The 27844-nt window shown below is 39.3% G+C and overlaps 1 protein-coding gene across 3 annotated transcripts; it reads left to right on the top strand.

Moving 5' to 3' along the window:
- The first annotated feature begins 499 nt into the window (after positions 1-499).
- On the top strand, positions 500-27840 carry LOC103149460 (nipped-B-like protein B). Of its 3 annotated transcripts, none has more exons than XM_007568651.2 (47): positions 500-609; positions 1840-1989; positions 3226-3391; positions 3645-3745; positions 4968-5061; positions 5146-5288; positions 7394-7524; positions 7613-7670; positions 7776-8273; positions 9501-11486; positions 12541-12666; positions 12811-12996; positions 13375-13437; positions 13531-13620; positions 13715-13815; positions 13932-14018; positions 14093-14324; positions 14981-15132; positions 15244-15324; positions 15434-15534; positions 15637-15766; positions 15862-15944; positions 16195-16327; positions 16421-16564; positions 16644-16730; positions 17507-17721; positions 17797-17899; positions 17991-18089; positions 18910-19056; positions 19497-19631; positions 19727-19825; positions 19912-19965; positions 20052-20160; positions 20248-20384; positions 21262-21402; positions 21506-21599; positions 21929-22083; positions 22161-22251; positions 22345-22518; positions 23084-23274; positions 23380-23487; positions 24234-24434; positions 24552-24698; positions 25404-25780; positions 25853-26027; positions 26151-26342; positions 27116-27840. In XM_007568651.2, the coding sequence occupies exons 2-47, from the start codon at positions 1926-1928 to the stop codon at positions 27464-27466; spliced, it is 8532 nt and encodes a 2843-aa protein (XP_007568713.1). In that variant the 5' UTR covers positions 500-609; positions 1840-1925; the 3' UTR covers positions 27467-27840. The 3 variants fall into 3 exon arrangements, with proteins under 3 accessions (XP_007568713.1, XP_007568727.1, XP_007568722.1); XM_007568660.2 differs by lacking the exon at positions 500-609 and adding an exon at positions 644-886; XM_007568665.2 differs by lacking the exons at positions 7394-7524; positions 7613-7670 and having other exon boundaries at positions 501-609.
- The last annotated feature ends 4 nt before the right edge of the window (positions 27841-27844 follow it).

Raw genomic sequence — 27844 nt, 5'->3', positions numbered from 1 at the left:
CATAATCCCAAGTCTTGGTTAAGCAAAGTATTTTTACAGAGCTGGTTATGTATAAACAATTAGTGTCATCGACAGATACACTGACCTGTATGTTGCTTTCATATATTAATATTATTATCTCAAGAGGATCTCAAGACCCGCATAAACTTGGATGTTTTAAAGCTAAGTAAAATCTAAAAAAAAAAAAAAAGTTGTCAGCCTATTTCAAAACCATTGCAAGGTGACAACCTGAGGGACAGAAACTGGGACCCGACACGAAGCGCAAATAACGAATGACTGACTTTTACTCTGCTTAGACCACACAGGAAGCCCAGGTAAACTTTCAGTCAGATATCCGCGTTTCCTCTCTCATCAGATATATAAATCGTGAGGGGGGTATATATATATATATATATATATATATATATATATATATATATATATATATATATATAAAGATCCAAGCCCCGGTGGTTGTTCCAGTGTCGTTGTGCAGCTTTGACACGGAGCTACTTTGAACAGTAGGACGGAGAGGGAGCTAGAGACTCCTCTCCAGCTCCAGCTGCCATCCTACTCCTGCTGCTCCTCCTCCTCCACCAGAACCACTTCTCTTTCTCATCACATCCAGAGGTAAATAAGCTACATCCGAGAGCAACATCCTATTTTCAGACGGATTGTTTACCCTCCTGTGTGTTTTGCGCGGTGCCAGACCCAGCAGACAGCCGCGAGGGGGTGGGAACATTACAGAATTGGCCAAAGGGGGGTATAATTCTGATTTGTGATGGGGTCTTTGCTGCTTTGTACCCCTGCCTGCCTCCTTGGCGTCGGGTCGGGGTTACGCTTCCTTTAGGCAAGTCCGAGGTCCACTTTGGGAGCTAGAGATGCGTCAACGAAGCCCGTAGTAATCGTGAGTTGCACATTGTAACCGGTGTAGGACAAAATAGCGAAGAATAGTAATGAAACCTCGGCTAAGCGGCTTTGATGCGCACTCGATGAGCTATTCCTAGCCAGCTAGCATACATTAGCTACACCTCCAGTTGTTGCTAGCCGGCTAACAGCCAGTTGATTTCGCTCACTTTCGCAAACCTCTCCTCGGTTTTCTTCTCTTTGTAACCTGTGTCTTAAATGGCACAATTATAATAGCAGAGTAATTATACATTAACACTTGTTTTAAAAATAAGCTAATGTCGCTGTTGTGGTTTCGGCCAGTCAGGGGAATCTTGACACGACAACAAAAGAAGAAAATGAGATATAACTAGCTAACAGGTTAAAGGTTTTTCACAGTCGCTTTTTTGGTTACAGTTTGAGGGGGGTTCAGCTCCTAAAATGTAAGTAGGAACTCGGAAAAGTAAGCGGTTTTAGGTTGGAGCTTTGGGGACGCACACTCGGAGAATTATGCAAACTTTTTTTGGTCACTAATTGGATCATTATCCGCGTCTCCTGGCAGGGAAGATTCACTTCTTTTCTTGGTTGATCAACAAATGCATGGTAGAGTTAGGGCAAGTAAAAATCACAGTGGCCGGAGGCGTGTCATTGTGGATGCAAAGAGACTCAGGGAACAATGTGCTTATATTTAAATAAACCTTCAATCAATACCTGTCTAGGCTTGCTGTAGGGCCTGTATAATCTGTTTGCCTAAGTGAGGCATTTATAGTGACATTACAGTTTGATAATCATCACCCAATTTTTTAAATATGTGTAAAGTATTTAACCACATCCTGTCATTACTAGTATTAATATTATTATTATTATTATTATTATTATTATTATTAATAGACATCAAAGGAACAGTGTTGCATTTTATGGCTTCTGACCCTTGTAGAGTATGAACTTTCAATTACCACCTTTCTGTCTTTGCAGCTCTTTTGGAGATGTGACGATTAGGAAGAGATTGGTGACACTGAGCTGCCTGTGCATTGACACGACCTCTTGACCTCATCTTCAGCATGAATGGTGATATGCCTCATGTTCCCATCACTACTCTTGCTGGAATTGCTAGCCTAACCGACTGTAAGTGCAACATTGTTCCTTCTAAACGGTTCACACACAGATGTTTAGGATGAGACAACAATAAGGATTAACTGGAAATTTTGTTGGATCTGAAATGTACAGGACGCTAAATACTAACTGAAGGCCGCTGCTGCCTGTGATTTTAGTGCAGAAAGTTTTGGTGTAGACAAGTAGAAGCAGACTGAGGGACTCTAGACCAAATTGGAAAATGCTCCTTTATACATGCAGATGTTTATTTGGATCTACTCTTAAGAAGAAGCTATTTGTAAAATGGGTATTTATCACAATAATAAACCTGTCAGAGGGAATCTATCACCCAACATCCAGTCTTTTTTTTTAACAAAACCACAAAAGACATCTGCTGTTGAAACTGTCCTAATATTTTATGTCAAGCGATATGTAGTCAAAATATTTTTGTTAATGTTTCTACTTCCAGATGAAGATTGAAAATTGAAGAAGGTCTGACTTAAAAAACACAGATTTCCAAAACTGGTCTGAGCCTGCTGTCAATAACTCACACTTGCTGCAAAAGTTTGGTCACTTTATTTAAAAACAAAAAACAAAAAAACAACAACTGACTTACATGACAAAGCCAAAAAAAACACCAACCTACATTGACAACATAATATTTAATTCACTTGATTTTTGTTAAGTTTTAACTATTAAGTTAAATGCAATCATTTTTTACTCTCAAATTGACCTAGAAATTACTTAATTGTCTATGGTAACAATGGTCTATAGCAGTCCTATAACAATAACTAATTTTGCTGGACGATAAATTGTCCCAGAAGTTATTGCTATAAACGACAACGTTGTTGTTTCGAGACCTTTTTCAAGTAGCTTAATAATAATGGCATATTAATGCAAGAACACATTGTCAACGATCAATAAGCCTTAAATTTTAATCAACATTTATCCCTGGAAATGGAAGACATTTTAAATGTCCGAAATAAATAAACGAAACAGTAGAAACAACAAATGGAAAACAAAGACATAAAACGATAAATCATGCAAATTAAAATTATCGATCTTGTTTAAATTTATCATGTGATTAACTGATTTATTGCTTGTTGCAGAAGCCCTGCAATTTAAAGAAAATTTAAGAAAGTCACCAAGAATTCACCGAAAGCCATATTTGTTAATGACGGCTAATGTACTCAGCACAAAGGGGAGATCATTTCAGTTTTTGCGCTTTGCTTGATGATTTCTCTACATTTTTGTACATTTATCCTGCAGTATTGAACCAGCTGCCTTTGCCTTCCCCTCTTCCGGCCACCACTGCTAAGAGCCTGCTCTACAATGGAAGGATCTCCGACGAGGTCAGCAGCCTGTTGGTGTGTCGAGACGAGAATCTGGTGACTCAGCTGGCACACAGCCTTAACCAGGTCTCCACAGAACACATGTAAGGACCTTTTTAAGATGCATGAAAGCATCAAAGCAGATATTTTAAAAACTTTGCCAAGCCTTCCTGGCTATGAGTTAGTTTTTTTGTTGTTTTTTTTGGGGATTAATTAACAATTGTTAGCATTTTCATCAATCTCATTAAAGACACAGCTTTATCAGACTGACCAACTCAGGTGTCATAGAATCAGAAATTGTGAGGTCTGAGGAAACGTCACTGTCTTTAAATGACACATCTTTGGTTTGTTTTTCAGAGAGCTGAAGGACAACCTGGGAAATGATGAACCTGAGGGTGATATGCCAATACTTCTTCAAACGCTGCTTACCAGGAACCCCAGGATCTTCAGGGACAAAAGTAAGCCAACTCATTGTAAGGTGTTCATTGTAAAAGAGGGACACTAAGAATAGTAAAATATTGCTTTACACAAGTAGGTTTTTTTTTTCCACACTAGCTCACACAAAGTGCTCCTCATTAAAGATTTTGGATTAACTAATCAACACATAGGAGCCATTTCTGGGCAGCAATAGGAGAGGAAACTATAACTAGATCAAAGTTCACAGGTTTTCAGTGTTCTTAAAATAAACTAAATTTAAATTCATTCTCTGATGCAGTGTGGTGTTAGCTAGCATTATAAAGAAGTAAAATGAATCAGGTGTTAAGTGCAGGATTAATGTGTTAAGCACGTTTACTAAAAGTGCATCTCTTTATCTCAGAAGGGTGAATAATTCACTGGGTGTAGTTTGGTAACATATTGTGGAGATAAGGCTGGAATGTGGCATTGAAGATATTAATAAACATCTGTTAATTAGTTTTGTTCGAGAGTGTATATAAAAAAAACAGAAAGCAAAACTCCAGACACGTGCGCATTTATACAACGCTCTTTCACCAAAAAGCAGTTTTCTAAAACTGAGCTTAGGAAACTTTCTGTGTGTGGTGGCGCAGTTAGAAAGCCTTGTTTGCCCCACCTCCAGTTGTTCTGGAGTTTCAGGCAAGTATTTGCTTTTAGCCACGTATTGACTTATGGAAATCAGCACTGATCTGTCCGACTTCAATGGCAATGTTCTCATGTCTTTCCCATTTTTGGCACTACCTCTAACTTTCACTAGCAAAACTACAGAATATTGATAAAATGTTCCTAAACAACTAAAAAATGTGAAAATATCAAAATCGCTTCGGTGACATTTATTTTTGGCTAATTGCTAGAGGTTCATCTGATTGTAGTTTGGTAACATATTGTTACCAAACTATCTTTAAAAATAATAATCTTTAAGAACAATTATTTTCTAAAATCTTTCCTCTCTCAAAAAATACACCAATGTGAGAGCGTGGAAACAACCATATAACAAAGAGGTATATAGAGTTATAGAGAACCTTTCTAGCTAAACAAAATGGCAAAATGACATGCTGTTGCTGGAAGTTGTAATGGAGTATAGTCAGACTCATTAATAGTTTCAACATAACTATAGTTTAAAATCAGGTTTCCAGTAAAGCTTCTGAACTGATGGTTTTAGTTTAGCTAAGAAATTATTCTTTTTGTCTTTTTTTCCCCCTAACCACATGTGTTTTTATGTTTTAGGTGTACTGCAGCAACCATTAATACAGCAGTACAAGATTTCTCAGAACCAAGTTCATGGAAGTCCAGCATCAAATTATCAGCAAAGCCCCTCTGGGTAAAGTTTTGTCACCTTCCTATCAGATGATAAAGAAGCTGATGCCCCAGTACTTCCATTAAGACTACTCTTCCTCTCTCACAGATGCTTTACATCCCCGCAGTGTGGCTCAGCTACTCAGTTTGTTCCCCAGCAGAACAGCCCCATACCCAGCCCCTACACCCCCCAGAGTCCTGCAGACTACATTCAGTACAATCCACCCAGTTACTCTCATCAGACTCAACAAGGTGAGTACAACGTTTTATCAAGAGAAAGCCAACATGTGTCCAACATTGATCAGTTTAACATAGGCCTGCAGTTGTGAGATAATTAAGCTGCAAGTAAAAGCAGGAAGTTCAATCTAGGTGACACATTGCAGATTGCAGAAATATGCTATGCGTCACTTTCTACAATAGCTCTGCTAAAGCACATTGTGTTAGAATTTAAATGTTCTATATGATCTGCAACTTGCCGCTCTGTGTCATTGTTTGATCTCTTAGTAATATTAAAGGCGCACTTAGAAATTGTCTGACAATAAAATAAAATGATTTTTGGTTTCATCAACCCTTGCCGGTTAAGAAGCTGAAAATAGTTATCTTTTTCTTATCCGTGAATGCGTCATAAAGTTAAAAACACTTTTCAGTGTGGAAGTTGTAACCGAGTGATGGAAGACGCAGCTATATTCAGTCTCAGTGACATATTTAATAATCAAGTCAGAGGAGGCACAGAGACGTACGGAGCTGTTTGAAATGATGTGCTACATTTTCCGCAGCACATGAAAACATGTCTGAGAAAGAACAGGACATTCAGCAGATAACAGGATGGCTGAACAGAGTACAACCAAAAGCTCTTTTTATTGTTTCGAGCTTTTGTCTGTAATTGAACATGCTGGATTTGAAAATATCAGCATTTTGAAAATCTCTTGGAAGTACACGCACTGATATGAAAATTTGAGCCGAAACAGACATTCGACATTGGTGTAATGGCCGATAACAGATATTTACAGATTCTAAATGCGTAATTGTATATGTTGCTTCCCTTTTGACACCTTGAAAAAGACACTGACTTCACCAGCGCTTCTCTTCTTCAGTAAAGCCTCCGCCAATCACTGTCACATGACCAAACAAATACCATATGACCAGTTTCTCCCACTTGCCCTCCAAAAACAAATGGCAACAAGATTGAAATAAATATATTGATTGATAATGGCCCAGTTTCATGTATCGGACTAATATGTTAAAATTGACTAATATTGGCCGACACCAATTTTTTACTTTTATAATTAGTGTCATTTATTTTGCATCCCTATCGCAAATATGTGCCTAATACAGTTAAAATGCTTTTTTCTTTGTGTTAACATGATAAAACAGTTTCACAGCGACTGCTCTAATGCAAAGTGCTGTCACTCCAACTAGTGATTGCTCACGACAGAAAGACAAGAAAACACATTTTGACTGTTGTTGTTGTAATATAGTAAAAACATGCAATATTCCCAAAAGTTGAATTGGGACCTGCCCTTCATTTTATTATAACAAACAGACAAATTTAAGTTGCCTTGTTAACATCTGACATTAAACTCCATCTTGAGTGATCATGTTTTAGATACCTTGTCAATCCAGATACTGTGCAGATTATCGAGTAACCATGGCAGCTGGCAGCTGAACAACAGGTCTATAGAGCTGCTTTTTGTTAAATGACTAGTTCACTCATCTACCTGAAAAGCATTATTGTTTTTTTGAAAAACATGTTTCAGGGTTGCATTTCTTTCAAAGTTATTAAAATCTTGACCGACTTAATTCTGTAGACTTAACGATGTTGGAGAAGTAGAGGGCTGTGAATATCAGGAGAATGGGCGGTTCAGTGTAGTCCAGAATGCTTCCAGGTTCACGCAACAAATGCAGTTTGAATTTCCCAGATTACATCGAGAAGTTCACCGAATGAAACTGTCCGTAGTCCACCCAGGAAGAGATTTAGGTTAGTTCTGGTGGGAACAAAAATTACTTTCTTGCTTGTTATGAAGAGCAAAATGTATCTGCACTACTTTTACCTGTAGGTCTTATTAAAAAGAAGTGGAACCCTCTGAATGTCTAAGGTTCTTGTGGTTGAAACACAAATTTTAGCAGTCCATCTCATTCTTTTATAAAGCACCAAGTAGAAATCCTCGAAAAAACTAACGTCAAATGATTACTTAACTAAACTTTGCCTTCATTAACTTTTGAGTGGCAAGTAAATGAACATACACCATCTTGCAATGGCTAATAAACAGTACATAATCCCGCAAGTAGATAAGGCTTCCATTTAATTAGGAAAGAGAGAAAATTAACTGCAAATTATATTTTGTTCTCTGTTTTAGTTGTTAGTGGTGCGAGTACAGTTCTTGACAACAAAGTCTCTGAGCGTCTGTCGAGTAATTCGTCTAACCGTAACTCCAAACCCAGTTTGGATGAAGACTACGTAAACGTGCCTCAAAGACTGGGAAATGAGGTAATGCTGGGAATCTGGGTTACTTTGTGCTGGACATAATTAGATACCTATGGTTAAAACTAATGATAAACATCGTGTGTTTCTGCAGGGAAATTACTCTTCCATAAAAGCTGGCGTATTTTCTCTATCTGAAGAGAGAGCAAAAAGTATGCTTACTTGCTTCTGGCTAACTCCTCTAAAATTTACTTGAAAACAATTATTTTCTAACAAAGGTTAATTATGTGGTGCAATGTTGTGTTTTGTTCCTGCAGAGCCCAGGCCTCCTCTTATCATGCAGTCACCTCCACTTGAGGCAGGCACAGCCCCTGACCTGCTTCTTACCACTGCTGACCGCAAAAAGAAGCAGAGAGAAAGGAACAAAGAAGAAAATGAGAACATGGACAAAAACGTCTTTTATGACATAGTTAGCTCTCCATCTAAGGACTCTGCCAGATTGACCTTAAAACTGTCCCGAGTGAAGATCCCAGACATGGGCCGCTCTGAAGAACTCCTTCCAACCTCACCCACAGACTCAGATCACAACGCGGTTGTTTTAAACGACATTCAGTCGTCGGGCTCTCCTCAAGATTTTTTGCACAAGCCAGTGGCTGAAGAGCATCAACAAGTTGCTGCACAGCCGATCGCAAAGGAGACTGGGGTCATCGGTGGGATTGTGTTTGATGACTCTGAGATAGACGCATTTGCTGAAATTGAAAGGATAGACTCAGCCAACGAGAGAGAGCGATGCTCTAAAGAGGTCCAAGATAAAGGTGAGAATTGTTGTTTTGTGCCTGATGTTGACGTATATCTCGATTTTGTCGTACATTTAGTCTGGTTCCAAGAACAAAGTTCTATATATTTTATTGGAATATATTGTAGGTCTGACCAAAACAAAAAGTGCATACCTAAAATAATAATAAGTAAAGTTGGACATACATGCCACACTTGAAATAAAATCAGTTGCCTCCAGAAGCTACATGTGGGGCTTTTTTTTCCCCACATAAGTGTTATCAGTGTAAAGTGGTGCTACAGTCAATTCCCAAGTGGTTTTTATTTTCCACAACCTGAACTCTGTCATTTTGTCATTATTAATGTCTTGTCCAGTCAACGGTTGGGGTTCTCTGCCTGTTTTAGAGAAAGTTTCTTTAGAAGTGGTGTTTGTAGATTCAGCAAACGCTTTGACTGGTGGTTTCTAAATAACTGAAAATAAGAGATAGTCCACTTCACCTATTCTAATGCAAAACTGCCATTAATGTTTTATGTTTTAAGTTTGATGCATTAACTGTAGAGATTTTAACACAGTGTTCATGTTTTGAGTGGCTGATTTTTCCCCATAATCCTGCCTCTTGCTGCTTTCCAAAGCAATTCTTTCTTCTAATTCAGCAGTGAACAAATACAGGTGTACCCCCAGGTTTTTTTTGGAGCTAGTCCAAACACAATAAACTCATTTTCATCAGCGCTAACATCACTTTAGTACTGGAACTGGTTTAATGGAAAAAGCACAGAGGTGACTAGTTACATCTTAGTGTCAATACAGCAGTTCTGTGAAGGTCTTTTAGAGAAAACTAGTGAACAAGCAATATCACATCATGGAGACCAGGGAACCCAGTGAAGTCAGCGATAAAGTTATGGACAAGTCTAAACCATGGTTATGTTATAGATATAACTGAAACTCTAAGCAACTTTCCTGTAGTAGATATGAAAGCAAGTCTTTTTTGTTTTGAATAGTTATGTTGCTTTTTTAGACTGACCAAATGCAAAACTGACTTTTAGGGCTATAAAGGTTGTCCAAGTCCAGATCTACAGCCAACTATCAGTCTTTGGAAGAATTTAAAAATGTCAAAAGATGCCGTGTGTCCAGTCTGACTGAGCTGAAACCATTTTAAAATTTGAAAAATATGCAATAAAGTTTGTGACTGTAACATGCCAACATCTAAGAAAGTTTAAGGAGTATGAATACTTTAGCATGGCTGCATAATTTTATTTTTTCTTTGCAGACAAGCCACTAAAAAAACGGAAACAAGACACGTACCCTCAGGAACCCGGAGTTGAGACAAGTGAAGGCCCATCTTTACATGGGGGCAGCAACATCAGCAGACTGACACCCAAGAAGTCGAGTGCTGCGAGTAATGGTGCCAGTCGACCTGCCTTGATGGTCAGTATTGATCTGAAGCAAGCTGGGAGAGTAATAGGACAGCCTGTAGTTGTCTTGGAACAGCAACCGTTGTGTGAAGATCAGTTACGTTGCCTTAAGACAAGTGCGGATACTGAAAACAGACCTGGGATCATCAAAAAGCTTCCCGATACCTCCCAGATGCATATCTCTGATGGACATACAGAAAGCAATAAACAAAAGCAGGACAACCAGCGTGAATCAAAGCGCAATCATGACGGCAAACTTGATTGTGACAAGGGGCATTCAGAGGACAGACACGTGGAGATGACGAGGCTGAAGCAGGACAGGCATTCAGACTTTCGACACAAAGAGGAAAAGAACAACAGCAGTCATCGATCCCAAGTGAGCAGACCTGAAACGCTCAAATCCACAAGCAAAGTGGATCGCAACTCAAAACATGAAGAACAGAAAGGCAGGAATAAAGACAAGGATAAAGAAAGGGACAGACAGAGAGACAAAGATGGAGACAAAGAAAAACTCAGAAATAAAGAAATATCCAGAGAACGAGACAAAGACAAAGTCAGAGACAGAGAAAGAAACAGAGAAAGGGACAAATCCATAGATGTGGCCAGAGAAGAAGACAAATACCAGGACAAAGTTAAAAGCAAACTTAGGGATGGAGACAATTTTAGAGATGGAGAAGAACCAATTGAAAGAGAAAAATTCAGAGAAGAAGACAAATCTAGAGAAAGAGCCAAAGATGAGGACAAAGACGTGGAGAAACTCAAACAGAAATTTAGAGACAGAGACAAAGATGGAGAAAAAGTCAGAGAAAGAGACAAATTCATAGACCTGGATAAAGATGAAGACCAAGATGTGGAGAGAGTTAAAGACAAAGTTAGAGATAAAGACAAAATCAGAGACAAAGAAAAAAAACGAGAAAGAGACAAACTTAGAGAACGAGACAAAGATGAAGGCAAAGACCAAGAGAGGGTCAAAGACAATCATAGAGAAAATGTCAGGGGAAGAGACAAATCCATAGATGTGGTCAAAGATGGAGACAAAGATGTTGATAGAATAAAAGAGAAGGTTAAAGACAAAATCAGAGACAGAGAAAAAACCGGAGGAAAAGAAAAATCCAGAGAAATAGACAAAGATCGGGAGAAAGACAGGAATAGAAATAGAGACAAAGATGAAAACTTTGAGGTGGGCAAAGAACAAAACAAAGATGGCAAGAGAGACAGAGAAAAAGACAAAGGTAAAGACAGAGACAGAAACAGAGAGAGAGACAGAGAGAGAGACCGAGAAAAGAACAAGAAGCACAAGACGCCGCCAGAAGGAGATGGCAACAGAATCTCACTTGAGGAGCAAACTAAAGCCGAGAACTCTAAACTGAAGCAAGATGAAGGCAGAAAATCAGCTGAGCTTAATGATCGGCAGAGAACGTCGTCTTCCAGCCTCCAGACCACCCCAAACAAGGACCAACGGGCAAGTGGGGACAGTAACATGAACCAAGCTGCAAACAAACGGCAGGCCTCTGAGATGAAAATAAGTGAGTTCCCGCCGTTCCTGCTGGGGGGCAATTCTGGAAGTCTCAAGAATTTTGTGATTCCTAAATTGAAGCGAGACGGAAAAGAGGGAACAGATAAAGATCTCCGAATCAAAGGCAAACTAATAGATGGCTGGAGTGAGCCATTGGTGCGGTTAGAGAGAGTTTCACTGGTGAAGAACTTGAACAAAAAAACTAAGCCGGTTATTGTGGTTAAGAGACTAAGCATCGAAGATGTAAAGAGGATCATTAAGGAAACCAAGAATGCACACAGCTCCAGATCCAGACACTGGGCCTCTTTTGACAAATCAGACAGAGGTAGGAGCCATATTTAATTGTTCTTCTGTGGAACCTCTACGTTGATGAATGTGCAGACAGTTTTATCAGAGTAACCTTTAATATGAGTGGACTTATTCAGTTCCGTGTTAAGAAATAATATTTTGTAAAATTTGTCAATGATTTTTGGCATTTCTGCTGTTTACCACAACCCTATACACTAAAACATTAATATAGTGTAAAAAATACTATCAAATGAAACTTGAAATAATAATAATAATAATAAAAAAGCTTTTCCTCTTTTTGCTTTATAGTCACACCTTTTAAGATCATCAGTTATAAAAAAAAAAAAACTAAGTGAATGATAACCTTTTTTTTTTTCCCAAATGATGATTTTATATGTGGAAAAATAAATGGTTGTGTCACACAGCAACAAGTGCAACAGTTGTGGACCACTTGTCTTCACAGTGACTGTAATTCAGTCACTTTGTAGCATTTTTCAGCCTGTATAAGAAATGCCACAGCAGTTTTATCAGAATTAAGTCCAGACTATTTTTTTTCCACACAGAGCATAAAATATTTTTTTTTCCTCATTTGAAAACTTCTTTTTGTTTTTACTCTGACATGAAGCAACCATAAAATTAAGTTATCAGCTACTAATCATCCTTTTTACATCTACAAAGACTCAAATTTATGTTTCTATAACAAAATACTGACTACTGTTGTGGCACCATTATCTCATCAGCCTACATGCAGATTAACTATTTTATCTAATTAAATTAACTGAGAAGCTTTATTATAATATTTATGGGATGGAACTACTGGAGACTTACTGACTTTTAGTTTTCCGTTTTGGATATTAGAAACAAATCTTATTTTTGTGCCAATAGACCTCATGTCGGATTTCTGTTCATAAAGGTTGGCATAGTGCTTATTAAGGCCGTTAACTTATTTTTATTATTAACCTTTGCAACAACAAATTAAAAGAAAATGAACAAATTTTAGGTACATGATTCTTGTTGTCATTAGAGCGTTTAATGTGAAAGTGTAGAAATGGAGCATCGAGATCACAACTTAATCCATTTTATGTTTTCAGAGAGAGCGAATAAGCGAAAGCACAGTATGCTCAATAAGAGATCCAAATATGCTGTAGTTGACTCCCATGACTCGGAGGAGAAAGACAACGAAGATGAAGAGTTGGAGTCTGAGTCGGAGGATGAGTGTGAGTATCAAATCCTAAAAATTCTCAACATCTACTTAAACATTCCTGGAGAAGAATTACAGAACAGGAATGTCGGCACATTTAAATAAAGCGAGAGCGCGAAAAAGGTTTGATTTGAACTTTCTGTCTCCTTTGGCATTTCAGCTCCAAGAAAAAGGAAAAAGAAAGACCACGACAAGTCGTGGAAGTTCGAAGAGAAGAAAGGTTCTCGGGATCACCGGCGAAGTGGAGGCTTCCAGAACTCTCGCCGGGGGTCAAGTGGCCGCCATCGGGATTGGAGCAGTAATGATGACTCAGATGGAGACTCCCCTCCACCGAGCCTGAATGATGGTGAGACTTTTCTTACATAAGTTGGAATAAAAAATAAAAAAAAACAGCAGATCTGGGATATTTTCTTTGTTTTAATCCCACCTTCTTCATTCTAAATGTATGAAATCAGAAACTTCTTACTTTAAATGCACACATTTATATTGCACATAACACCTGGTGTTAGTGAGTGAGGCACAACAAGCCTCACTCCTGCGCTTAGTTGAATTTCTCATCTTTTTGTTTGGAATAACTTTCACTTAGGTTCTAGTTTTTACAGTTTTTTTTTTATTTTACATTTTGCCTGCAGTCTATGTCAATTAAATGCTGATATTCAAAAGTTGTTTTTTTCCCCCTGTGCATCACATATAAAACCTTTTCTTTTTTTTTTTTCTTCTTTAGTTGCCCGAAAAATAAAAAAACAGAAAAACAAGATGGCGTACGATTCCAAAATGACAACAGAGGGTATCAGTCTAATTTCTCATTGCACTGTCCTTTGAATTTCTTGCAAACAACAATACATGTGTGCTAGCTAAATTATCTACAATAATGTTACAGAAAAGATGGACTCCTCTGCATTTAAGAGGTTTGCAACCAGTGTGGACAACATTCTCGAGAGCCTGGAGGACGTAGACCTCACTGCCGAAGGCAAGACTGAAGCGTTGCACAGTTTTCCATCTAACCGGTACTTGTTAAGAGTGTGGAGTTGAGAAATATATATATTTTTTCCTTTCACAAACAGAAGATGATGAGATACCTCAAGAGCTGTTGCTTGGAAAGCAACAATTAAATGAGCTTGGCAGCGATTCCACCAGGATTAAAGCGATGGGCGTCTTTAACAAGGTAAGATGAGTATGCTGTTGCAGCAAGGTTACACTAATGTTGATATTATTAACACTTTTTTTTTTTTTTTTTTTTAAAGAAGCATCACGGCTAAGTGTGTTTTTCCTTCCCCGTAGTTTTCTTCTAGTAAACTTGTGAAAATTCTGAATATATTGGAGAAAAACATTCAGGACAGCGTCACACTTTCCACCTTAATGAGTCAAGTAGGTATTACCAATACTACATCTGTAGATGTTGTAATTTTTACGTAATGATTCATTGCATAATCCATTTCTAGGACAACGACTCCATGGATGAGGAGCGTTTGTGGCGGGACCTCATCATGGAGAGGGTGATCAAGTCTGCAGACGCCTGTCTGACTGCGCTCAACATTATGACGTCCCCACACATGCCAAAGGCTGTTTATATAGAGGATGTGATTGAGAGGGTGTTGCAGTTCACCAAGTTCCACCTGCAGAACACGCTGTACCCGCAGTATGACCGTTCTTACAGAGCGGATCGCCACGGAGGTCAGCAGCAGCATCTCTTTTTGTCAGAGCTTCGAGATATATTGACTCGGTGTCGCCAGAAAAATCTGAAAAATTTCCAGTGAAACTTTCTTGTTATACTTAAACTGACAACTATAATTTTGATGGCAACTGTATGAGATTTGGTCAGGAACCCTGGTACACACATGTCGACCTGTCACAATAACAAATTTTACTGGACGATAAATTAAAAGTTATTGCAGTGCAGTGAACAACAACATTGTGGTTCTAAGCCACTTTCATATGTAGTAATGGAACTGCATAATAATGCAAGTACATCGGTCTTAAAGATCAATATACTTTAATTTCTAAAGAGCATTTAATGCTGGAGATGGAAAACATTTTAAATATCCAAAATAAATAAACAAAACAACTGAAACAGTAAATAAAATGGAAATTGAAGTCACGGGCAGACATAAAACAATCATCCAAATGAAATTTATTAAGCTTGTTTTAAATGATCTTGCAATTCATTTACTTGTCGCTCATTGCGACAGGCTTGTGCACATGTAAGGCTTGGCTTGCGCTATAAGTTATTACTGAATTCCTCGCGTATTCCAACTGTTTGTAGTGTGTTTTTTTTTTGTTTTTTTTTTCTCCGACATCAGCTCTTACCTAATGTTTCTGTTGTCATCCAGGTGCCTCACACACTTCAAAGTCCAAGAGACCAAAATCTTCTGCCCACAAACAGAAAGTGGTGGTGGGACTGTACAACAAGGTCTGCGACATTATCAGCATCATCTCGGAGCTCCTTGAAATCCAGCTGCTCACCGACACCACAATTCTCCAGGTGTGACTTGGCGTCCTCCCCTGTGTCGCCTCTGAATCGTGGCCCCGTTTCACCTTCTTTTCTCGTTAGCTCTCTCGTTCCTGACTGCTTTATTTCCCCCCGACGTTTTAGGTGTCGAACCTCGGAATCACGCCTTTTTTTGTGGAGAATGTCAATGAGCTGCAGCTATGCGCCATCTCTGTAGTGACAGCAGTGAGTCGACTCTTTCTGTTAAAATGTTTTAAGCAGTATGCCTGCAGTGAATTAGTGTTTTTGTTTCCTGTGTGAGGCGTTCAGTTTAATAATTGCTGCTTTTCTGCAGGTTTTCTCTCGCTACGAGAAGCACAGGCAGCTCATTCTGGAAGAGATTTTCGCCTCTCTTGCTAGACTTCCCACCAGTAAACGTGGCCTCAGGAACTTTCGGTACCTGGCTTAAGAAAAGATAATAAAAATCTGAATAAGTTAAAATAATGGCCTCTGTGAGGCTTCAAAAGCCTACATATACTAAGATTTCTATATTTTTAGGTTAAACACCAGTGATTCAGATGGACCCCCGTTGTACATCCAGATGGTCTCGGCTCTCGTTCTTCAACTCATTCAGTGTGTGGTTAACTTTCCAACTGAGAGAGAGACGGAGGATGAACCGAAAAAGAAGGTACCGGCTAAAAATCGTCTGATTTGTCTGCCATTTTTTGAGAAACAAAGGTCGCGATTCAGGAATTGCTTCAGATGTTTGGTTTTATGTCGCAGGTGGATAAAGATATCCTCATTACCAACTCTTTTGAAACTGCCATGAGGACGGCTCAGAACTTTCTCTCTGTGTTTCTCAAGAAGTAAGCCTTTATTTCTGTTTTCACTCCAGAGCATTAAAACATCTCCCTGTTGTCATGTCCCGTAATGTCATGCATCACCTTTTTCCACTAAAGTTATTGGCTACTTTATGTTTGTCTGTCGAATAAAACCCCAGTGAAATGCTTTGACATTTGTTATTGTCTAAATTGACTAAATTTGAGAAGCGTCAAGAAGTATCAAACACTCTTTGATGTTCACAAATATCTTAAAATGAGAGGCTGTTTGTGTCAGATGCGGCAGCAAACAGGGAGAAGACGACTACAGGCCTCTGTTCGAGAACTTCGTTCATGACCTGCTGTCGGCTGTCAACAAGCCCGAGTGGCCGGCTGCTGAGCTGCTGCTCAGTTTATTGGGCAGACTGCTGGTGAGTGGCAGGGGTCGCTCCCAAAGCTGCCGCCTTGTAGCATAAATTATCTTTCCTCACTCCGTCGCCTTCCTAATGCGTTTCCCACTCCAGGTTCACCAGTTCAGCAACAAGCAGACTGAAATGGCCCTCAGGGTGGCGTCGCTCGACTACCTCGGCACTGTAGCCTCCAGCCTGCGTAAAGACTCGCTCTCTTGCAAGATGGACCAAAGAACTATCGACCGCATTCTTAAAGAGGTGGAATACAGGTTTAATACAGTCTAACAAGTTGATTGAAATGATTCAGTTTGTTCACGTTGTGTTTTTCTTTTTACAGACTCCTGGCAGTGATGAGGTACAGCAGCTCCAAAAGGCTCTGCTGAACTTCCTGGATGAAAACATCGACGCAGATCCAGCTTTATTGGTGAGCTTTTAAGTATTCATATCAATCATACAATCAATTAGACTTTTTTTTTTTTAATCTGGCATTTTTTTATGCAGTCAGATTTAAAATTGCTTTTAGAAATGCTAAAAAAAAAAACATTCAACAATCTTGCCAGAAAATGTAAAACTCAGGAAGTTAACGCTAAATGAAGAGACCCTAGAGACAAATATGACATAACAATTTGAATTAATTCTTAATACAATCTAAATTAGTGCTAAAACCTGCATACGAAGAAAAAACAGATGAAAAAAATTTACTTAGAATTATATTTCTTTACCCAGGCAAAGCAAATAAAATAACATTAAATATTGATAAAAAAACAAAAAAAAACAGCCAGACTAAAAATATATGTTTTGAATTAACAATTTACCTGCTTTCAGGTCTTTTGGATGGTTATTCCAAAAGTAATAAATAAATAAATAAATAAATGAATGACGTAGAAAGCATCAGACCTTTTGGAAGATCTGATTGGTCTAGAAAATACGATAAGTAGGTATAGGCTACAGTACCGTCTGTAATATATAGAGAATTATTTCTTTTTCCAATAAATGAATGTAATCCGATGAAAGATTTTATTTTTCGAAATGTTTGCGTTTGGCACATGCTACTGCTAAGAAAGGTCAATTTAGTAAAGCTTTTGCGTTATCTTTACCACCGCATCCCGTTCTCAGTGACTTCTTGTTTGGCCATGTCCTTTTTTATTCCTTACAACGTTCCGGTGTTAACGATCACATCGTTGCATTTGTTTTATCCAGTTTGCGAGGAACTTTTACATTGCCCAGTGGTACAGAGACACCACAGTAGAGGTTGAAAAAGCGATGAAGTCTCAAAATGACGACGACGATCCAAAGTATCGGCGACATTCCACGGACAGCGACGCAACCGGGGAGATCGTACAGACGGTCGAGGCGCGGAAAAAATTCCTCCGCAAAATCATCAGGACAACACCATCAAACTTCAGCTCCGTAAAGTAAGTACTCCTTCACCTGGGGTAATTTATGTGTAATTCTCCCATTATGATAAAATAAATTACTTTTTATTGCAGGATAAACTCTGACACAGTAGACTACGAGGACTCCTGTCTGATTGTAAGATATCTGGCCTCTATGAGGCCATTTGCGCAGAGCTTTGATATTTATTTATCACAGGTAAGCTGGTTGTTTTAAATACCAAGAGTGAGATGTCAGATTGTGTCGTTTGGCTGAAATTTTCTACTGTTTTCAAATAATCTTGTTCCAGATTCTGAGGGTCCTGGGAGAGAGCGCTATTGCAGTGAGAACTAAAGCCATGAAGTGTTTATCGGAGGTGGTGGCGGTGGATCCAAGCATCCTAGGAAGAGTGAGTTTCTGCAAATGTATTCCTTATGCTTTTTCAGTAGTCAGTTTTGCATTTGTGCACATAGCAGATTCTCCTATACTCTCAGTCTAAAGTTTAGCGCAGACAGATAAAGTAAAACAACCCTTTAGGCTGTTTATCAAATGTCGTAGGCCACCTCAATTGCTTTTTGTGTTTTTTTTTTTTTACTTTGGCTTATTTCAACTCATTTTGGGGAACCATCTTTTTGATGCTGAAATACTATTTTCTCTCGGTCAGGCTTTCTTTAGTGTTTTTCTAAAGATTTAATAGGAATTATATCTGTAGTCTGGTGACAAACTGCAAAAAGATCCATTTTAAATTTGGGTCTTTGCATGATATATATAAGAACATAACACTGTTTTATGGCTTTCGTTTTGGAGTCTTGTTATGGCTGAATGATTTACAGCTAATTTATAGCTAATTGGCTAAACAAATAAAGTTCAGCCAATTAGGGTGAAAACCACCAAAGTCCACAGAAAAACAGTGAAAAATCTTCAGAAAATATATTTAAGATCATCTTGAAGTACTAAAAGAAGGTTTGGCACTTTGAATCCACAATCAAAATAAATTTTGAATCACTTAAAACCTGCACACACAACTCAATGGTTATGTTTAAGGTTTCTTTGTGTTTTATTTGTGCAACTGTGTAATCATGCAATAAAATGTGAAGACTTTCAGCGTGTGAGTGACCTTAAACTGCTCACATACTGCTTGATCATGGACATAGGGCACTGGATCATGTTGATTGTATGAAAAGGCATAATTTAAGCTTTTTTCCTATCTAATTATATTCATTTTTCAGGTGGACATGCAGCGTGGGGTGCATTGTCGTCTTATGGACAACTCCACTAGTGTCCGAGAAGCAGCCGTGGAGCTCCTTGGCCGCTTCGTGCTCAGTCGACCTGAGCTCATCGAGCAGTACTACGACATGCTCATCGAGAGGATTCTTGTAATCGAATACATTTCTTTTTTTAATCTTTCATTCCATTTTGGTGTTTGAGTTCACTGATTTTATAAAGATTTGATTCATTGGTTCCTTGCTGTGGGTTTTTGAAGAGAAACGCAAAACATTATGTGTGAGTCTCAGGTAGAACTTTTTGCAAACTGTGTTGAGAAAGTTCATTTAAGGTGGAAAAGTTCAGCTGAGGTGAAATATTTTTTCCAACACTGCCACCTGCAGATCAAATGAAGTCACTGCAATAATTAAAGAAAAAATGGTGCTGAGCGATTCTTTGAATCTTTGTACCATGAAGTGTTTTGCATTGTAGATTCACTTTTTTCAGGTCATTTGTTTAGAGTTTTAAAGTTTTTTTTATTTATTTATTTATTTATTTTTTAAGAAACAGAGCATATTAATTTTGTATTTAAAAATCTATTTCGTATTTACAGGACACAGGTATCAGTGTGAGAAAAAGAGTCATTAAGATTCTTCGAGACATTTGCTTGGAGCTGCCAGATTTCCACAAGATAACAGAGATGTGTGTCAGGATGATCCGCAGAGTCAATGACGAGGAAGGGATCAAGGTTTGCATTTACGAAGATATTTTAGTATGTTTTAGCAAAAGGGGCTTTTGGGATTTTTTTTCTTTGTTAGATATTCAGCTCATGTATCTTTGCAGAAACTGGTGAACGAGACATTCCAGAAACTCTGGTTTTCCCCAACGCCCAGTCACGACGAAGAAGCCATGAACAGAAAGATCCTGAACATCACAGACGTGGTCCGTACTACATTCCTCCCCCTCAAAATAGGAAACATGTCGCTGTTACACTCTTAACTCTTGGGACGTTTTCGTTTTGGTTCCAGGTCTTGGCGTGCAAAGATTCAGGCTACGATTGGTTTGAGCAGCTTTTGCAAAATGTGAGTGTTGCAATTTGTTTGAAACGTCAACAGCTTCCTGCTCGTCGTCCATTACATCTAATCACTGTTTGTCTGTGATTCTTTAGCTGCTGAAATCAGAGGAGGACGCTTCATATAAACCAACTAAGAAGGCCTGTGTTCAGCTGGTGGACAATTTAGTGGAACATATACTAAAGTACGAGGAATCTATTGCAGGTAAAGTAGTGAAATATGGAAATAATATGTATTTTGACCGAAAAAGTTGACTTGTAATGAACGCGTTCTGTTCTGTGTGCCTCTCAGACTGTGAAGAAAAGGGGATAAACTCAGGTCGTGTGGTAGCTTGCATCACCACTCTTTTTCTGGTCACTAAAATCAGGCCTAACCTAATGGTTAAACACGCCATGGCTATGCAGCCCTACTTGAACACCAAATGCAGTGTAAGTATTAATCTATTTACTTAATTTGCCAAAGTTACTTCAAGCTCATTTCAAAGTGGAATAGTAACTAAATTCATAAACTGAAACTCATGCTTTTTATAGATTGATGACACAGAACAACATTTTTAGGTGCTTGCTTTAGTCAAATTTAGTTAGTATGAATTATAGCTAAAGAAAACTAAACAAAAAAAAAAAGAAAATTAATAAGACCGATAAAAAGCCTCACACTGGACCTCGAGTGAATTACGTTCTGTGGTTCACCACTGCTGGGATTACACTTTGAGAGGAAAATTGAAATTTTACTTAAATCTAAAAAAATAGAGAACCACTGAGCAACAGTCCTCTTTGTTTTATCTTTAGCCCATGTAGGACGTTTTTGCTCCGGTGTCTAGTTCAGGAGCAGATCGACATAAGAAATACAACATGCTCAAAAAAATCCTTTCAAGAATATGGAAACAAAGCTCCCAGTTTTTCCTTCCACTTAACTTTCCCTTAGAATCCCTGCGCACACCAATTCTTCAGTGGTGACCTTTAGTTGATGATAATTCTTATGGGTGTCACTGACTGTGTGTGTTGGCCATAACAAAATATTTCTGCAATAAAAGCCCTATATTTTAGTCTTATGTAATATTCTAATTTTCCGTAAAATAGAAACGATGTAAGTGCTTGAAATGCGTCATCTTTGGTGATGAGTATATATAATAAAAGTAACTTCCAGTATTTATAAGTTGAACTGCTGGAATAATTTTTTTTTTCTTTAAATTATAATTTTCCTGTAGACGCACTTATGCATTTCGTTGTGTTATTGCACCACCTAGTGGCAGCCATGTGGAAACACAAAACAGAGGCAAGCGACTAACTCATTGTGTCGTTTTAGACTCAGAATGACTTCATGGTGATCTGCAACGTGTCCAAGATCCTGGAGCTCGTTGTTCCTCTGATGGAGAATCCGAGTGAGTCTTTCCTCAACACGATTGAGGGAGACCTGATGAAGCTCATCATTAAGCACGGCATGACGGTCAGTTCTCATTTACAGCTCGCAGTTTTCACAGAAACCTCTCAGAACGTCACAAAAGATGAGCATTTACGACGGGTCAATTTGATATATTATGTCTTCGAAGGTTGTGCAGCACTGTGTGAGCTGTCTTGGTGCTATTGTGAACAAGGTCACACACAACTACAAGTTCGTGTGGGCTTGCTTCAATCGCTTCTATGGTAAGACTGCATGCGTCATGATTCGTGTTAGGGTTTTGTTCTGGTTTTTGTCCTGACTTACAGCTTTTTGTCCTACATAATATTAATCGTGTTGAATCCAGAAACCGTGGAAATGCTTGACAGTTATTCTTCACAGACACTATTTGTCTGGTCTAGCTGAATATGGGGTATTTTGTAAACAAGGGGGAAAAAAAGGCGATCTGTAAAACCTATCCCAAGAAACTGGTTCCTACAGTTTCTTCTAAGACCTGGAAGCAGATCTTTTAGTTCCCAGGCTCCTGTCTTGTAGAACTCAACGACCACTTTAAATAATGCTTCTTATTTTGCAGGAGCTCTGGCTAAACTCAAGACGCAGCACCAGGAGGACCCCAGCGGCTCCACTCTGGCTGCTAACAAACCAACTCTGCTGCGCTCGCTGTTCACCGTGGGGGCGCTCTGTCGACACTTTGATTTCGACCAAGAAGAGTTCAAGGGAGCTAACAAGGTAAGCACCACATCTTTAGGAGGTGTTCTTGGGACTGTCGCGGAAATGTTTTGATGGATCTCATTGCCGTCTTTCAGATTGTCATAAAAGACAAGGTTTTGGAGCTTCTACTGTATTTCACCACCCATGAGGATGAAGAGGTCCAGATCAAGGCTATAATTGGTCTAGGTAAATTATATGACAGTCTAAATTTACGTTCATCTTGTCTTTAGTAACCCCCTGATCAACCTAGCGATCAACCCTTTCGTTCGTCTTCCACAGGGTTCCAGTTCATCATGCACCCAGAGCTCATGTTTGTACAAGATGTGAAGGTTCTTTATATCAGCTTGCTGTCCGATGAGAACAGGGCTGTCAATCTGAAGATCCACGTGCTGAAAAATCTTCAAACGTACCTGCAGGAGGAGGACTCTCGAATGCAAGAGGCTGACCGGGAATGTGAGCATCTCATAGTTCTGACTCATGTTACAACCACAAACTCCAAACAGATTGGACACTTTAATAGCAAAATTTTGGTTCAACCACAAACTATTACTTAAATAACTTGACATAAGCAGCATCGCTGCAGTAGAAGTAAGAAACACTGCTACCTAAACGAGGGCGTCAGGAGTTGTTAAACCCAATGTGCTTGACAATTTTTGCTGAAAATTTGTAGTAAATTAAAAATTCTGCGTTGGCATAAATTTTTTTTTTTTAAATGCAGGGCTCTTTTGTTTTCGCATGAATTTATGCGATAGAATCGCAAAAAACTAGAAGGACTGATATATACAACACTTCTGTGAAGGCCTCAAATGTTTACTAGAGAACCAAGTGGTTCTGGAGGAGCTTTAGAGATGCACATCTCCACTACAAGCTGTGATTTTACAGTGCAAAATCTTTGCAGCTGTAAAAGATGTTCTTACAAAATGATGGACACAGTAGAGTTGAGCACAATTTCACTCCATACGTTTGAGAATTTTTTTTATTTTTGTATCTCATATCGTTGTTACTGATGTTTGTTCAGGGAAGAACCAAGCGAAGCAGGAAGACCTTAAGGAGATGGGCGACATCTCCTCAGGCATGAGCAGCTCCATTATGCAGATTTACCTCAAGCAGGTGCTGGAGTCCTTCTTCCACTCACAGTCCACTGTCCGGCACTTCGCTCTGAACGTCATCACACTGACTCTTAGCCAGGGCCTCATACACCCTGTACAGGTGTGTTCACAGTATCTCCAAGCCTACAAAAATCACAGTAGGTATATTTAGCTTTATCTTTTCAAACAGTGTCGGAATAAAACTGTTTTTTCCTCTATTGCCCAGTGTGTCCCCTACTTGATTGCGATGGGAACAGATCCAGAACCAACCATGAAGAACAAGGCGGACCAACAACTAGTAGAGATTGACAAGAAATACTCAGGATTCATACATGTGAGTAACTTCTGTTTGTTAAAGGGTCCGAACCTGCAGGAGCGAGGGGACGGCACTGCTGTTTGTTTACTATTTCTACTCCTTTTCTTCTTCTTATGTTTCTCTGCTGAAACTTATTGCAACGTTTGAGCTTCTCAGATACTCACCCATATGCCGCCACCTGCAGCGCTATGTGGCATCAACTTCTATTCATGAAAATGTGATAGAAAACTAACTTTAGTGATTTCTAGATTTAATTCATATAGGTATACACATTGTCTCCATAATTAAATGCAGTTGAAAGTAAGCTTTATGCACACTGAAAGGCAACTAATGAGGTAAACATGTAGAAAAAGAAGACAACTTTTCAGCAGCTTTTTTTTTTGGCTCAAAATCCCGAGTCTGTCTCTGCAGCTTGTCATGCGAAAGCCTCTGCTGCTGCTGTTGATGACAAAACCTTACGGAGTTTTTGAGAACATGGAAAAGTCTTTATCACCCGGCTCATTAGGGAAAAATCAGATGTTCCATCCAGCAGGCTTGTTTTGAAACAGAGTAGCGGATGTGGACCGGAGCCAAACTCAGCTGACTTGAAGGCACTGCTGCAGACTGCAGGGAGGGGAATTAACGCACCGTAGCAATTTGGAGGAAAAGTATTGGAGCTATTGTTAACAGTAAAACTAAATAAACTTAAAAATGTAGCATTCCTAAAGGTTATGTGTTGAGCAGTGTCTCTGAAGAAGATCCATCTTTCTGCGTTGCTTCCACAGATGAAGGCTGTTGCCGGGTTGAAGATGTCGTATCAGGTGCAGCAGGCCATAAACGGAGGGAAACGTGCGGTGGTCCGAGGTTTCCGACACGATGACTCGGACTCGGCCCTTTGCTCACACCTCTACTCTATGGTCCGTGGGAACAGACAACACAGACGGGCTTTCCTCATCTCCCTGCTCAACCTGTTTGATGACAGCTCTGTGAGTTCACTTGCTTTCTGTAAACTGTTATTATTGCAGATATCTTGAAAAAAAAAAGCGAGTAAAAGTTTGTTCCATCAAGTTGATTTAGTTACTTATTTTCTTTGTTCCCTGCAGAAAACGGAGGTAAACATGCTGCTGTTCATAGCTGACAACCTGGCATGCTTCCCTTATCAAACCCAGGAGGAGCCTCTTTTCATCATGCATCATATAGACATTACTCTGTCTGTATCTGGCAGCAACCTACTCCAGTCTTTCAAAGAGGTAAGAGTTTTTCTGCGCATCGTTTGGCGTGGGCTTTGTTTTTTTTTTTTTTTTTTTTTTGTTTTTTTTTTCTGCGTAGGTTTTTTCCAGTCGGGCGGCTCCAACTTTTCATCCACTCCTTTTTTTCTCCTCCTGTTTTTTTTTTCTTTTTTTTTTTTTTTTTTTTTTATGTTGAGCAGATTGCTAAAGTGCAATTTTAATGCTTGCATGCTTCTTCTCTGTTTTAATATGACTTGTTGATAATTCAGCTTATACAAAATATAGTTATTTGTGTGCAGACATATGTTAGTTGTGGAGAATGAAATATCTTCTGCCATCACCTGTTGGTGTGGCAACATCAGAGCCACTTCAAAAGACTCAACAAGCTGATAAAGAAAACCGGTCTGGAACCTCTGGAGATGATGGAGCAAAGAGAGATTCTTCACAACATGAAAAACATTTGAAACAACCCTCTTCACTGTTGTGCTGTCTTTAGTCAGTGGCTTGTTAAGAACCCCTGTATTACAGACTGCTACAGGAGCTCAATCCACCTTTTCAAAAAGCATGTCTAACATATCTGGCTTCAACTGTTCTCTGGTTGTTATTATTTTCCTGCTTGATGTTAAAAGTGGCTCTAAGTGAATGGTTGGGCCTGTTAAGTCTTAAACTCCGATGAAGCACAGCTCTCTACATATTAAACCAGTTAGCATGTTTATACTTTTGCAGTGTTTACGGAAAGAGCCCGTAAGACACGAAAAAAAGGTGAAGACAAAGAAGAGAAAAAAGAAGCATTCTCGTAAGAGGAAAAACAGCTCAGATGAGGACGACGACGAAGAGAAGAGCAGCAGCACATCCAGCAGCAGCAGCAGCAGCAGCAGCAGCAGTAGCAGCAGCAGTAGCGATGAGGAGGAGGAGGAAGTTCGGAAGCGAAAGAAGCCTGGAGGCGGTGACTCTGATTCGGATCTGGACGATGAAGAAGCAGTGATGGACCGCCTGCCTGAAAACACCACCCCTCTGCAGGAGTTTGCCAGTGCTTCACAGGGTATCCTGCTATTGCTGGTGCTCAAACAACACCTAAAGAATCTTTATGGCTTCTCAGACAGGTAAGAGGCCTCGTGTAAAGATGCTTTATGAACTTGTTTTGCTTTATTACGGACATCTCGCTCGTGTTCCAGCAAAATCCAGAAGTACTCGCCGACAGAGTCTGCCAAAGTTTATGACAAGGCAGTGAACAGGAAATCGAAGGTGCATTTCAACCCTCGTCAAACTCTGGAATACCTGAGGAGTGACGTGGCCAACAGAAACCTCAGCTATGAAACTAAGAGGAACATTGTCAAACAGTTTTTGGATGTAAGCACAGTTTTCTTCCTCATTTTGGTTCCTCGATATCTTTAGGAGGAAAACATTCCTAAATAAAAAAACATCTTCCATCTTGGGCTGGTGAACTAACTGGGTCTGATTTTTGTCTCATAGTTCAAGGTGCTGATGGAGCACTTGGATCGTGATGAAGAGGATGAGGATGGGGGCGAAGCAAATGCTAATGCCAGAAACAAAGCCATCAATTCGCTGCTGAAGGGTCCAAAGCCCCAAAATCACAACCACAGTAATCACACTGCTCCGGTAGAGACAGATGATGAGGAGAGCGAGGACGAAGATCCTCCTGCGGTAAGGATGACAATCCCATGAAGTTAAATTTAAATCGATTTTGGTTTATGTTACCAGTCTACAACGACTTGATTATGGCTGTCACAGTGGTTTGTTGGAGTCTCAAAGTCTTAGAAATTGCTTTGTAATCCTTTGAAGACTGATAGAGTGATTATGTTTCTCATCTTGTCCTTGGTTCCTTTTGATCAGGGTATGAAGTGTTGTTTTTTTATCACATCCCTTAGCCTGCTACACGTTGTGAAATGGTTTTTTTAGGCAAATTTCTTTATGCTACAATGCTGGCATCAAACACAATCAACAGGATCAAACATAGAGGTCAATTTAAAAAAAAGACACTATCCTTGAGCCACGAGTCTGTCTTGCAGTAATAGTCTTCAGTCAGAGGCCTCTTCACATACGTTGGAGGACTGACTGCTACCAAACAGCCCTATTAGCAACAGTGTCAACATACACAGCAGCTCTTTGACGATGGGTGAAATTTCCATCTGAGATAAATAAAATGGTTTTGAAATGAATTGAATCAAATGATGAGGTAATTCATTTCACTTATGACTAGCTTGTTTTGAATAGATTGTTACAACTTGGTAAACTCTGATCGTGAGTGTCCTTTAACCTAAAATCTGTAATATCTTCAATCTTGGGAGAGCCATGAAACCCAACTTCAACATGCATGAAAATACAACAATAACACTCTTAAATATTGTAAAATTATTCTACTAGATTCGTGCTAGCCCCCTCTTGCTTAAACTAACACCGTTCTACGTAATCCACAGCGGAAACCAAGAAAAGACGTGGACTCTGCTGATGACACGGGTCAGACGGTAGAGCTAATGGACATCGTCGCCATCTGCCGCCCCAAATACAAAGACAGACCGCAGATCGCCAAGATCGTCCAGAAGACCAGGAGCGGCTACAGTATACACTGGATGACGGGATCTTACTCTGGACCGTGGACTGTGGCGAAGAAACGGGACGGTCGCAAAAAGGTGCCTTGGGTCGACAGCATCAAGGAGTCGGACATTATTTACAAGAAAATCTCCTTGACGAGCGGACAGAAGCTCACGAACAAAGTGGCACAGACGTTGCGAGCGCTGTACGCGGCCAAGGATGGGTCAAAGAGTTAATGGCGAAAACGAGCGGCCCTCGCAGCTCACATCTCTGGATCTGCTATGTTACCTTCAGAGACAACATTCACGATTTAGATTTAAGGCTCTGGTGGCGGAAATCTTTTTGAAATACTGATGCTTAAGTTAACACAAGAGAAACGAAGAAAATGTTTGTGAAAACATTGTGTGGGAGTTCCTTCGCTGTTGTGCAGCAACTTGGATGTTTGATTTTTACTCCCGCTGTATCATAGTTTAACTAAAAAAAACATGTTTATATCTGAACATAATTCTGTAATAAAAAAAACAAAAAAAAAAACAAGCTGAATGTTGGAAGTTAGTGTATTGATGATGTTCTTAATAAAGTGTTTTTTGTTTTTGGAATTATAACTAGATCCA

Source organism: Poecilia formosa, unplaced genomic scaffold (genome assembly GCF_000485575.1).
Source record: "Poecilia formosa unplaced genomic scaffold, Poecilia_formosa-5.1.2 Scaffold6, whole genome shotgun sequence".
In the NCBI taxonomy this organism is placed as follows: Eukaryota; Metazoa; Chordata; class Actinopteri; order Cyprinodontiformes; family Poeciliidae; genus Poecilia; species Poecilia formosa.
The sequence above is the reverse complement of the archived record's forward strand: the minus strand, read 5'-3'. Positions and strand labels throughout refer to the sequence as shown.

What these genes read in the sequence shown, in the direction of transcription:
- LOC103149460 (XM_007568651.2), top strand. Translation starts at nt 1,926, where the DNA reads ATGAATGGTGATATGCCTCATGTTCCCATCACTACTCTTGCTGGAATT. An exon ending in TCCTGAACATCACAGACGTG is followed by an intron (nt 19,826 to 19,911) that starts GTCCGTACTACA and finishes TTTTGGTTCCAG; the next exon opens with GTCTTGGCGTGCAAAGATTC. An exon ending in GTACGAGGAATCTATTGCAG is followed by an intron (nt 20,161 to 20,247) that starts GTAAAGTAGTGA and finishes TGTGCCTCTCAG; the next exon opens with ACTGTGAAGAAAAGGGGATA.